At 41.9% G+C, this 12,937-nt stretch overlaps 1 protein-coding gene across 1 annotated transcript; it reads right to left on the reverse strand.

Annotated features, from left to right (window-relative positions):
- Positions 1–4,150: 4,150 nt before the first annotated feature.
- LOC135232719 (uncharacterized) lies at positions 4,151–4,822 on the reverse strand. The gene has a single exon (XM_064293464.1). The coding sequence runs from the start codon at positions 4,820–4,822 to the stop codon at positions 4,151–4,153; it is 672 nt and encodes a 223-aa protein (XP_064149534.1).
- Positions 4,823–12,937: the final 8,115 nt, after the last annotated feature.

The raw sequence follows: 12,937 nt of genomic DNA on the forward strand, positions 1-12,937 counted from the left end.
TTAAAATATACACAAGTGCTTAGCTTTTACCAAAAGTGCCGTTCTTCTCTGGTTCCAGAGGTGTGAGTAGGCTGTGTGCCTGGCTGCTTCTGCCTGAGGAAACTCTGGTTGAACACTAGTATCAGCTTGCTGCCGCGGCTCCAGGAATGGTGCCTGAGAGTTCCCCGCAGTTCAGGTCCGGTAACTCCTTTCCACTTGTGAACAATCTCTTCCTCCGCTGCCCCTCTGTTCATTTTCTAAGCTTGGCTTTAATGGTCAGAGCTCCTAACTTGTGATAAATATACTCATTTCACTTGTTTTTAGGGTCTTTGTTGTAAAGAAGGCTCACCGGAAGCATCTGTCTATTCCACCATCTTGGCTCCGCAGTATTTGAGTTATTTGAATCTTCTCTTTTTTTCGTTTGTCAGTTTAGCCAGTGGTTTGCCAAGTTTATCGATCCTTTCCAACAATTAGCTTCTAGTCTTGTTGATTGTTTTGTTTTTCTGTTTTGTTTATTTTTGCTCTAATCTTTGGTTTGGGATTGAATTATGTCCCACCAAAGCATGTGTCAACTTGGCTAGGCCGTGATTCCCAGTATTGTGTGATTGTCCTGCATTTTGTGATCTGATGTGATTATCCTATGCGTTGTAAAGTCTAACCTCTGATGGCATGGTGGTTAAGAGCTATAGCTACTAACCAAAGTTCCAATCCACCAGGCACTCTTTGGAAACTCTATGGGGCAGTTCTACTCTGTCCTATAGGGTTCCTATGAGTAGGAATCGACTCAACAGCAACAAGTTTGGGATTTTTTTAAATGATATTCATAAGTCACTATTAGGGCACAATCTACAGGGTTAGGTTGTATCTTGAGTCAGTCTCTTTTGAGATATAAAAGAGAGAAATAAGCAGAGAGGAGAGGAACCCCCTGCCATCAAGAAAGAAGAAGCAGGAGGGGAGCGGGTCCTTTGGACCCAGGGTCCCTGTGCTGAGAAACTCCTAGACCCAGGGAAGATTGATAACAGTTACCTTCCCTCGAAGCCAACAGAGAGAGAAAGACTTCCCCTAGAGCTGGTGTCCTGAATTTGGACTTCTAGCTTCCTAGACTGTGAGAGAATAAACTTCTGTTTGTTAAAATCATCCACTTGTGGTATTTCTGTTATAGAAGCACTAGATGACTAAGACTACTTTATTATTTCCTTTCTTCTGGCACCTGTGGACTTCTTTTGCTGCTCTTTTTCTATTTGTTTGAGTTGTAGGGTTAAGGTATTGATTTTGGCCCTTTCTTCTTTTTTAATGTGTGCGTTATGGCTATAAATTGACCTGTGAGCACTGCTTTTGCTATGTCCCAGAGGTATGGTACATTGTATTTTCATTCTTGTTTGATGCTAGGAATTTTTTAATTTCTTCCATTACCCAGTGGTTTTTAAGCATGACATTTTCAGTTTCTAAGTATTTGATCTTTTCCCCTGTTCTCCCTGTTAATGATTTCTAATTTTTATAGCATTATGATCTGAGAAGATGCTTTGTATTATTTCGATATTTTTGAATGTATTGAGGCTTACTTTGTGACCTAGGATATGGTCTGTGCTAGAGTATGATTCATGTGTGCTAGAGAAAAATGTGTACTGTGCTGCCGCTCGGTGGAGCGCTCTGTATTTGTCTATGAGGTCAAGTTGGTTGTGTTATTTAGATCTGTATGTTTTTTGAGTTTCTTTCTAGTTGTTCTGTCCATCGTTGAAAGTGGTGTGTTAAAGTCTACGATTATTGTAGACCTGTATATTTCTCTTTTCATTTCTGTTAGAATTTGTTTTACGTATTTTGAAACTTTGTCATTAAGTATGTAGATATTTATTATAGTTATGTACTCTTGGTGGGTTGATCCCTAAATCATTATATAATGTCTTTCTTTTATGATCAAATTTGATATAAAGTCTATTTTATCAGCAATTAATATTTTCACTCCTGCTCTGTTTTTGGTTACTGTTTGCTTGATATATTTTTTTCCATCCTTTGATTTTTAACTTCTTTATGTCTTTGTGCTCAAGGTGTGCCTCTTGTTTTTTACCCATTCTGCCAATCTCTGTCACTTGATTGGTGCATGTTACCCATTTACATTCAGTGTGATTATTGATAGATATGAATTTACTTCTGTAATTTTGTTATGCTTTTTCTTGTGGTGTTGACAGTTTCTTTGTTTCTATTTTTCTGTGCTGAGTTCTTTTTGTTCTTGCATTGTCTTTTCTTTCATTTTTGTTTATTTTGTGTTTACTGTAAAATAGTCTGTTATTTTTAGATATCATCTTGACTTCCTCTTTTCATCAGGAATTGGTCTTGGGCTTTATCCAGTGCCTTTTGTGCATCGATTCAGATGATCATGTGATTCTTGTTCTTTGTTTTATTTATGTGGCGGAAGCTCTGTAACTATACTCTTCACCCCCTTTTAATTTTGAAGTAGTAGTCGATTTCAGATTGGCATCTCTGGTTCCCTGTTTTCAATTCTATAACTTTATTTTACTTTTGAGATCTCTCTATCTGAGTTGGCATCTTGGTGATGCCATCATGTGGTTTACTTTTAGGTTGTTGTCTGTTGTTGTTAGTTCTGTATCTGAAGGACTTCTTTTAATATTTCTTGTAATGATGGTCTGGTTTTGAAAAGTTCCTTTTTTTTTTCTGGGAATGTCCTAATTTCACCATTTTCTTTGAGAGACAATTTTGCTGGGTGTATGATTCTTGCCTAGCTATTCTTTTCTTTCAGGGTTTCATATATGTCATCCCATTGCTTTCTTGCCTGCATGATCTCTGCCAGTTAATCAAATCTTATTGGATTCCTGTTGTAGTTGATATTTCATTTTTCCTGAGCTGCTCTCAGAATTCTTTCTTTATCTTTGGACTTTGGAAGCTTGATTATGATATGTCCTGGTGACTTTCTTTTGGGATCTGTCCTATATGGGGTTCATTGATTTTCTTGGATGAAAATCTTCTCATCTTTCATGATATTGTGGAAGTTTTCAAAAAATTCTTCTTTTTTTTTTTTTTGGTCTCCTCTTGTTTTCAAACACTTCATATGTATGTGAAAGCTGGGCAATGAACAAGGAAGACTGAAGAAGAATTGACACCTTTGAATTGTGGTGTTGGAGAAGAATATTGAATATATCATGATATCCAAAAGAACAAACAAATCCATCTTGGAAGAAGTACAGCCAGAATGCTCCTTAGAAGCAAGGATGGTGAGACTATGTCTTATATACTTCGGACATGTTAAGTCCCTGGGGAAGGACATCACGCTTGGTAAAGTATAGGGTCAGTGAAAAAGAGGAAGATCCTCAATGAGATGGATTGACACAATGGTGGCAACAATGGGCTCAAGCACAACAACAATTGCAAAGATGGTGCAGGACTAGGCAGGGTTTTGTTCTGTTGTACTTAGGGTCTCTATGAGTCAGAATTCACTCGATGGCACCTAACAACAACAAACTCTTGTTCTGGGATCCCCATCATGCATAAGTTATTCTTCTTCATAGTGTGCCACGTGACTGTTAGCCTTCTTTTTTTTTTTTCCTTCCTTTTTTTCTGATTGTTCCTCAAACTGGTAGCAAGTGGTTTGTCCTTTCTTTTCTTAATTCTTTCTTCCATTTTTTCGATTCTACTTCTATGTAATCCCATTGAGGTATCTATTTCTGATATTTTATTGTTAATCTTCTGGGTTTCTAGTTGCTGTTCTTGTATGATTTCTAATTGTCTATTAATCATTTTGTTCTTGTATTGTTTTCCTGAATTCTTATAGGGTTTTTTTCTGTGTTTTCCTTCATCTCTTTGAGGATCCTATATATAAGCCTTTTGAATTCCTTATCAGGCAATTCCATTAGCATCTTTTTCTCAGGATGATTTTCTGCCCCTCTATTTTGGTCATTCGGTTGAGCCATTTTGTCTGTTTTTTTAATATGATTTGATATTGTCTGCTGTCTCTGAGGCATTAAGGTGTTATTTTATTTATTTATGCTTTTTTTATTTATCAGTGCAAGTGGGTTGGGTGTGCTTTGTTGATTGCTCATCTGGCAGCACAGGGGCATTCACTTCCTGCCCCCAGTTGAATGTGGCAATGGTGGGGAGGACGAGCACTCATAGCTATTCACTATATGTGTCAGATAGCTGAGGGCATACTGGGCAGGCTCTATCTGATGGCACAGGAATGCTCACAGTCACTCATTGGGAGGGCAGGTGATGTGCAAGGAGTAGGGAGGGTATACAGGGGGTGTGAAGGCACTCTCTCTACTGGGGGGGGTGTTGGGAATTTGGTGAGAGGGCATGCAGGCACTCCCCCTGGTGCAGGAGGGGTGAGGTAGCCATCTGAGCGGTGTGTAGGTGGCATCTCTGACAAGAGAGGGGTAGATGGGTTGCTGGGGGTTGCACAGATGGTCTCTCTGCTGGGGGAGGGGTGAGATGGTTTGCCTTGGAGAGTGCTGGCACTCTGTCTGGTGAAGGAGGGGTCGATCATGAATGCTGTTTCCTGTGGGGTAGGTGTGGGGCTAGAGGTCAGGGGGGAGCGCTGGTGCTCTTTCTGATGGGGGAGAAGAGGGTAGCCACAGGTAGCGCTTGTCCTGTGTCCATTGAAGGAGGAGTGAGGCTGGTGGTGAGAAAGAATGCAGGTGCTGTCTTCTGCAGGGTAGGGGCAGGGCATGCAGCTGGGGGGAGCGCTGGTACTCTCCAGAGTGGGCTGGGCAGGGCAGATGGCTGGGAGAAGTGTAAGTTCTCTCTCCTGTGGTAGAATGGCAGGACGGGTGGCTGGGAGGCATGCAAGTGCCCTCTCCGGTGGTGGAGGGATGGGGAGTTTGGCCAGGGTCATGTACGTGCTTTCTGGGTGGGGGCAGGGCTGGTGGCTAGGGAGTGGGAAGAGATAGAAAGAGAAAAAAGAAAAATGAGGGGTTTGTCTATTGCTCAGTTCTCACCACCTACCCTACCAGTGTGGTACTGTTGCTGGAGTGTTGCCCTGTCTCTGGGTCCTGAGTCCCTCCCTGCTGTGTGTACCTTGGGACCCCAGAAGCTCTTGTTCTCTTTCCTGTACTTTCCCTCCTCAGCTCCAGGTCACACCCTGCTCACCTTGATTCACCCTGGGTATGTAAACACAGTTTCTCTGTCTCCTATTGGGAGTTCTGTGAAGTTGTTGTGTGCCTCACCCAGAGTTGCTGCTGGCTTTGTCTCAAAATGGCCCCGCTGTGCTGGGCTCTCTGGTGGGCACCTCCACCCTGTATCTCTCCCTGTTTGCTGTTGTTATTCAGTTTCTCTTTCCAGCTGGTGTTTGATCTATTTCTATATCCTTTTATTTGATGCTCAGAGTTCCAGAAATATCATCTGTATGTTTCACTTTGTTTCTTTGGTTTTTGCTTTAGAGGGGTGGCATGATGAGTCTGACTAGCCTGTCATCTTGAATCTTGGCCTAGATCATGTTTTTTTTCCATTCTGCCACTCTCTGCCTTTTGATTGGAGTATTTAGTGCATTTACATTCACTGCGATTACTGATAAGAAGTACCTCTGAGAGATGTGTCTTGTTGGTTTCAGAGCCCCAGTGGCCCTGTGGTGGCTAGAGGAGCAGTCTACACTTAGATGACCCACCTCCTGACTCCATTGTAGGGAACCTTCTGTAGGAGTTTATATTGGTCCAGAAGCTGACAGTTACCAGTTGGGGGAAGGGTAGTCACACTCTGAACAGACCCCTAGGAGATCTCCTTTGTTGCTATAAGAGCATGCCCCATAGTGTATTGAATGTGGGTGTAACCTCCACTCAAGGTCTCTGCTTCCTAGCATACAGCAGCCTCAGCCAGCAGTCCTGAGGGCCAGTTGTAAGGGGAAGAAGATATACCTAAGCTGGTTCCCAGAGAGGTTTGTTCTGTTGGTTTCAGAGGCATGACTATGAGAAGCACAGGGAGGCAGGTACCATTCTGAGTATAAGAGCAGACTCCATTGTGAGCTCCTGCTGTAGCAGTTTGCAACAGCCTGGCAACCAACAATTATCAGATGGGGGAGAAGTGTCATGCTCTGGTCAGATCCCTATGGAGGTCTGCCTTGTTGCTATCAGAGTCCCCCCAGTAGATTGTTTGCTCTGAGTGCAGCCTCCACACAAGATTCCTCCTTCCTAACTTACAGCAACCTCAGCAGTCCTCAGCACCAACTAGAAATGGGGGCAGACTAAACATAACTGACCCCCAGGGAGGTTTGTCCTGTTAGTTTCAGAGGCCAGAGCTATGGGGTGCACAGGGAAGCAGGTAGAGTGATGACTATGGGAGCAGGCTCCACGATAGGGCCCTTTTATAGCAATTCACAGCAGGCTTGCTGGTGATAGAGCCTAGTTGGGAAAGAGGTTGTCATGCTCCAAGCAGACCTTCAGGGAGGTCTGCCTTTTTGCTTTCAGGGCCTTCTCTGTAGTATTTTGGCTGTGGATGTAGCCTCCACTAAAGATACCTGTGTCATAGCACACAGCAGCTTCAGTCAGCAGTCTTCAGCACTGACAGAAAGGGGAAGCACACAGACCTGAACTGACTCCCTGGGAGGTCTGTCCTGTTGGTTTCAGAGGCCGGAACTATAGGGTGCACAGGGAGCCTGGTAGAATATTTACTGTGGGAGCAGATTTCACTGCATGGGCTTTCTGTAGCAGTTAGCAGTAGGCTTGCAGTTGACAATGTCCAGCTGGGGCAGGTGCTGGCATACTCCAAATGGACTCCCAGAGAGGTCTTTCTTGTTGCTACCAGACCTCCCCCGGAGTATGTTGGCTGTGGGTGTGTTGTTAGGTGCTGTCAAGTTGGTTCCAACTCATAGCGATCCTGTGTACGCAGAATTAAACACTGCCCAGTCCTGCACCATCCTCACAGTTGTTGTTATGTTTGAGTTCATTTTTGCAGCCACTGTGTTAATCCAGTGGTTCTTACGCTTTTTCGCTTACCCTCTACCTTACTAAGCATGATGTCCTTCTCCAGGGACTGGTTCCTCCTGATAACATGTCCAAAGTAAGTGAGACAAAGTCCAACCATCCTTGCTTCCAAGGAGCACTCTGGCTGTACTTCTTCCAAGACAGATTTGTTCATTTTTGTGGCAGTGCGCGGTATATTCAATATTCTTCACCAACACCATAATTCAAATGCATCTATTCTCTTTTTGTCTTCCTTTGGCCATCTTTCACATGCATATGATGTGATTGAAAATACCATGGCTTGGGCCAGGCGCACGTCAGTCCTCAAAGTGACATCTTTGCTTTTCAACACTTTAAAGAGGTCTTTTGCAGCAGATTTTTCCAATGCAATGCGTTGGTTGATTTCTTGACTGCAGCTTCCATGGGTGTTGATTGTGGCAAGTAAAAATGAAATCCTTGGCAACTTCAGTATTTTCTCCATTTATCATGATGTTGCTTTTGGTGCAGGTGGGAAGATTTTTGTTCCCTTTATGTTGAGGTGTAATTCATACTGAAGGCTGTAGTCTTTGATCTTCATCAATAAGTGCTTCAAGTCCTTTTTGCTTTCAGCACACAAAGTTGTGTCATCTGCATATCACAGGTTGTTAATGAGTCTTCCTAGCCTCTACTAAAGATGCCTGCTTCTTAGCACATATCAGCCTCAGTTTGTAGTCCTTAGCACTGAGTGAAAGGAGGAGCAGGCAGACCAGAACTAACTCCCTGGGAAGTCTGTCCTGTTGGTTTCAGGAGCCTAAGCTATGGAGTGCACAAGGAGGCAAGTAGAGTGTTCACTATGAGAGCAGACTCCACTGCATGGGCCTTCTGTAGCAATTTGCAGTAGGTTCTTGTAACTGGTAGTGTCTAGTGGGGGAGGTGCTGGCATACTCCAAACAGACCATGGAGGAAACCTGTCCTATTGATTTTAGGGCAGAAGCTTGGGGTCCTGTCTTTTTGTACAGGCAAGGGCTGTGGTGATTAGGGAAAGAGGCTCTTTTTCTGGGGCCACTATCCCAGTTCACAGCAGCAGGCTGCCTGTGTGTTTTTGTAAGGGGCAGGGATGGTGGGATAAGAGAATTTCCTACCCAGTGTGACTGATTGTTGATTTGTTAATTCTTGCTTCTCTGCAGTTCCCCCCTTGCTTTCTTCTGGTCCCTGATTCAGAGTCTCTCAAAGTCAAGCACCATTTCCTTGTTGTATTTCTTTTTGTGTGTAGGGGAGGGTCAGAACAATCGTTTGTTTATGCCACCATCTTCCTAGAATTTTCAGTCCTTATTTTTTATTCAAGTCGTTTTTCACTTGAGGGGTTAGAGAAATCCTATGCCATGTCCTTTGCCCTAATCGGCCTCTTTCTGTGGGTCAATATGTACATTAATATCTTCAGCTTGTATTGGGCAGTAATTTTGCAACCCATGTGTAATTCGTTAGTGTGTAAATGCTTTGCTCTCTGTGCCAAAATAATACGCAGGTGTCTAAAAATCCTGGGAACAGAGGATATTATTAGTTACATTTTCAAATAATATACTTTGTATGTTTTTCTTCAACCTCCAGACACCTTTTCAGGTAAAGTAAGTCTAGATTTAAAACAATACATCTAATTTTAGTCTGAAAAAAGGTACAATAAATATACTATTTTCTCTGTGTTTCCAGGATATTTGGACACTCTGTAGTGTATTTATTGCCACTTTTTAGATTAACATATGACCCACTGCTTAAAATTTACAGGCACTTCATTTGAAAATCTGTCTTAATGTTGAAGAAAAAATATTGAACATATCTTTTTTTTTGACAGTGTAAATAACATGCTGTTTCACAATAAGATTTTCATGTGTTTGCAGAATTTTCATACACTCTGTAATTGATAAATGTCTCTGAAAGTTTATTTTACATTTCATGTAATGGGTTAGTTAAAAGAGAACAAGTGCTTCAACTTTTTTTTATTTTTTACTTATAATATGTTAGAAAATAAAATACGAAGATTAAGGTTTTCGTTTGATACAAAGTTTAGTCTCTATAAAAATATTTTAAAAGAAGAAAATAATGAATTTGAAGTAGGAACTTGGGAAAAAGGCATAACATTCTCTATCAACAAACCTGTCTTTGCAATATCCCAAGGAGCCAGCCAGTTCCAGATGCTCTATAAACCCATTTTACGGGGGAACCTAATGGGTCGGATTGCAACAAGTTCAACGAGGAGATAGGAGGGTAGAGAGGGTTAGAAACTGGCAAAATTGTCACGAAAGGAGAGACTGGAAGGGCTGACTCATTAGGGGGAGAGTAAGTGGGAGTATGGAGTAAGGTGTATATAAGCTTATATGTGACAGACTGACTTGATTTGTAAACGTTCGTTTAAAGCTCAGTAAAAATTATTTTAAAAAAATAAATAAAATAAAAACCACTGGTGTAGTTTTCACAGGCTGACACCCTTCACTGCTTGAGCTAAACCATCTTAGTTTTGAATAGCTGGGTACATTTCACCATCAGTCTTTTGTCAAATGACCCTAAATTTGGAAATGAAAGCACGCTTCAGATCTTTGGTTTGGGTGGTGTCATAAACATCTGAGCTTTGTTCTTGTGGCTCACCATGATCTCTGCCAAATCTTTGATGTATTTATATCTGAGTTCAAGGATTATATGAGTAAGCCATGAGCATTTACTTTTTAATTCCATCAGAAACTAGGTGCTGAGGCAGAACCCATCTATGCTGCATGTAGAACACTGGAATCTTTGGATAAAAGTCTTTATGTAACCGTATCTTAGGCCTCCAAACGTAGTGAAGATATGCCAATAGACTGCACTGTCATGTGCCATGAAGGTCAGATTCCTGAAAAGTACCAAGGATGGCAAACTTGAGGGCTCATTAAAAAGTGGGGGATGAGCAATAGAAATGGCAATGACCCAGTTTAAAAAAAAAATCTAGTAGAAATTTGCTTCTGAAACAAGTTAGGTTTGTGAATGCAAAAATCTGCTTTCAGAGCTACTCCTTCTCCTGAGCCATCTTCTTTATGTTTCAGGGACATAGATGGCACTGTGTGCTCCTGAGGCTGACTCCCACTGAGTTAAGTGTGCACTTGGCACCTCTGCAAAAGTGTTTGAGCCAGCCCTTGCTAGTTTGAAATGTAATTTATTTTATACTTGCATTTTCCCTTAGTTTTGTCTACATAAGCCTCGGGGAGAAAATGTCTATATATCCATCTGACATTTTAATAAATTACTTTTGGGCTTAGAGATACTTTTTTTTTTCTTCTGTGCCTAGTTTTCTACCCCTATGTATTGAGATGTTGGGGTGTGAGCAAATTCTCTTTGTTTGCATTACCCTAGATGCCTGCCAACATGTGGGGGATGGGGGGCTGTGACAACAATAATTTTTTTATTTTAAGGAACTGATCCATATAGACTGAGACCTCCTTGCTTCTGAGGAGCATTCTGGCTGTTTTTTTTTATGTTGAGGTGTAATCCATACTGGTAATTTACGAACCATAATATTATACAGTATAGTATTTGGCATAACTGACAACAACTCCTCCTCCCTGGTAGTTAGGTACTTAAGGCAGCACACTCATTCTGGCCACAATCACCCACTAATTTTCCTCCATCCTTTTCGTTCCCTTTCCTTTCCCTTCTCTATCCTTACTTTCTTTCCTCCTTCCCTCCCTCCTTCCTTCCCTTCTGTCATGGATTGAATTATGTCCCCCCAAAAATGTGTGTATCAGGTTGACTGGGTTCCCAGTATTGTGTGATTCTCCTATATGTTGTAAATCCTGCCTCTATGGTGTTAATGAAGGGGGGATGGACAGCAGTTGTGTTAGTGAGGTGGGACTCAATCTACAAGATTAGTCCTACTAATAGTAGTACTCTAGTAGTACTACCCTTTAGTCTTATTTAGATAATTTTTTTTTTTTTTTTACGGAAATGTAATACTCAAGGGCAACAGTCTTTACTCTTTGGGCTAAACTGCTACTTACTTTAAAGGTGACTTCAGGGAATAGTTTTAATTCAAGTGTTGAAGAGCAACTCTGGGCCAGAGTCTTAGAGACTATTCCAGCCTCAATAGGTATAGTAAGTCTGGATTCTTTCAGAATTTGAAGTTCTGTTCCACATTTGTCTCCCCTTCTATCAGGATCCATCTATTGTGTCCCTGATCAGAATGTTTGGTAGTGGTAGTTGGGCAGTATCTAGTTCTTCTGGTCTCAAGGTGGAGGAGGCAGTGGTTTATGTAGACAATTAGTCCTGTAGTACAATTACTTTTCTGATTGTTGGGTTTCCTTTCTTCTCTTTTGTTCTAGACAAATAAAGACCAATCGCTGTTTCTTAGATAGCTGCTCATAAGCTCTTAGGACCCCAGACACTACTCACATACTGGGAGGTAGAAAATAAACTTTAAAAAAGCTATATTATGCCAATACATAATAAAATGTATTAAGAAAACATTCAGCAACTCACTTTGGTAAGTGGCATCTGGGGTCTTAAATCCCAGCAAGTGGCCATCTAAGATGCATCAATTGGTCTCAACCCCACCTGGAGCAAAGGAAAATGAAGAACATCAAAGATATGGGTAATTATGATCCCAAGAGACAGACAGGGCCACATAAATCAAAGACTACATCAGCCTGAGACCAGAAGAGCTAGATGGTGCCCAGCTACAACCAATGGCTGTCCTGACAGGGAACACAACAGAGAATCCCTGATGGAGCAGGAGAGCAGTGGGACTCAGAACTCAAATTCTTGTAAAAAGACCAGACTTAATAGTCTGACTGAGACTAGAAGGACCCTGGAAGTCATGGTCCCCAGACCTTCTGTTTTCCCAAGACTGGAACCATTCCCAAAGCCAACTCTTCAGACAGGGATTGGACTGGACTATAAGATAGAAAATGATACTGGTGAGAAGTGAGCTTCTTGGCTCAAGTAGACACATGAGACCATGTGGGCAGCTCCTGTCTGGAAGGGAGATGAGAGGGCAGAGGGCGACAGAAGCTGGCTGAATGGACACAGGGAATGCAGATGGAGAGAAGGAGTGTGCTGTTTCCTTAAGGGGAGAGCAACTAGGAGTACATAGCAAGGTATATATAACTTTTTGTATGAGAGACTGACTTGATTTGTAAACTTTCACTTAAAGCGCGCGCACACACGCACACAAAAAAAAAACGGAACAAAAAACTATATTATGCCAATTAATTGGATTGGCCCTAACACCAACAGAACTAATACCGTGAGGTGATTATATTTAATTAGTATCAGCAACTGCAACCCCCCTTTTTTGTTGTTGTTGTTATTGTGGGTTGTTATATGTTAATAGATGAGATAGGAGAAACAATGTTAAAGAGAAGTAATGCCCACTAGCTTAACTAACATCTGGGCAGAAGGAAAGTACAAAAGAAGGAAGTAGGACTTGTAGGAAAATGAGAAGAGCAAGAAGAAGTTGGTGTGATAGGGCCCACTGACAGGGTGGCTGGTGCCCTTTCTGGCAGTCTATACTCAATGCTCAGGAGTGTCTGGGGACTGTGAAGCCTGTCCCATTGCCTGCCTTGATGGGGACTCCATCCTTCTGTTTATGAAGCTGAAGCCTCATCCATTTTTCTTTTTGAAGCAATTGCAACTCACTCTCAGGCCTTTCATTACTCCAAACAGATGTCATCTGACAGAAATTGTGCAATTTGTTGGTGCAATTCTGAATGCAGAATCACATTTTCTCACTTTTATTTCTAATATATTATATCTATTTGATTTTGGCTCTTCATTCTAAGCCTGGAGATCATTTTGAGTATGGATTCTGTCACCTGGAGTGTCAACCATCTCTATCAACTTGGTCTCGTCTGAAAGGAGGTCATGGCAAGGTCAGCCCCACAGGCCTTCCTTAGGTTAACCTCAATTGACTTGTCAACACTCTTTGAGCTACTGCTCTTCAGTTAGCTCTACATATGTCTGGTTGCTCTTTCATTCAGCCCTACTCCTCCACCCTGTCAAATGTTTGTCACAATCACACTGCCTATGTTCTTCATACCTACATACCTACAAACCCC

This window comes from Loxodonta africana, chromosome 1 (assembly GCF_030014295.1).
Source record: "Loxodonta africana isolate mLoxAfr1 chromosome 1, mLoxAfr1.hap2, whole genome shotgun sequence".
NCBI classification, from domain to species: Eukaryota; Metazoa; Chordata; class Mammalia; order Proboscidea; family Elephantidae; genus Loxodonta; species Loxodonta africana.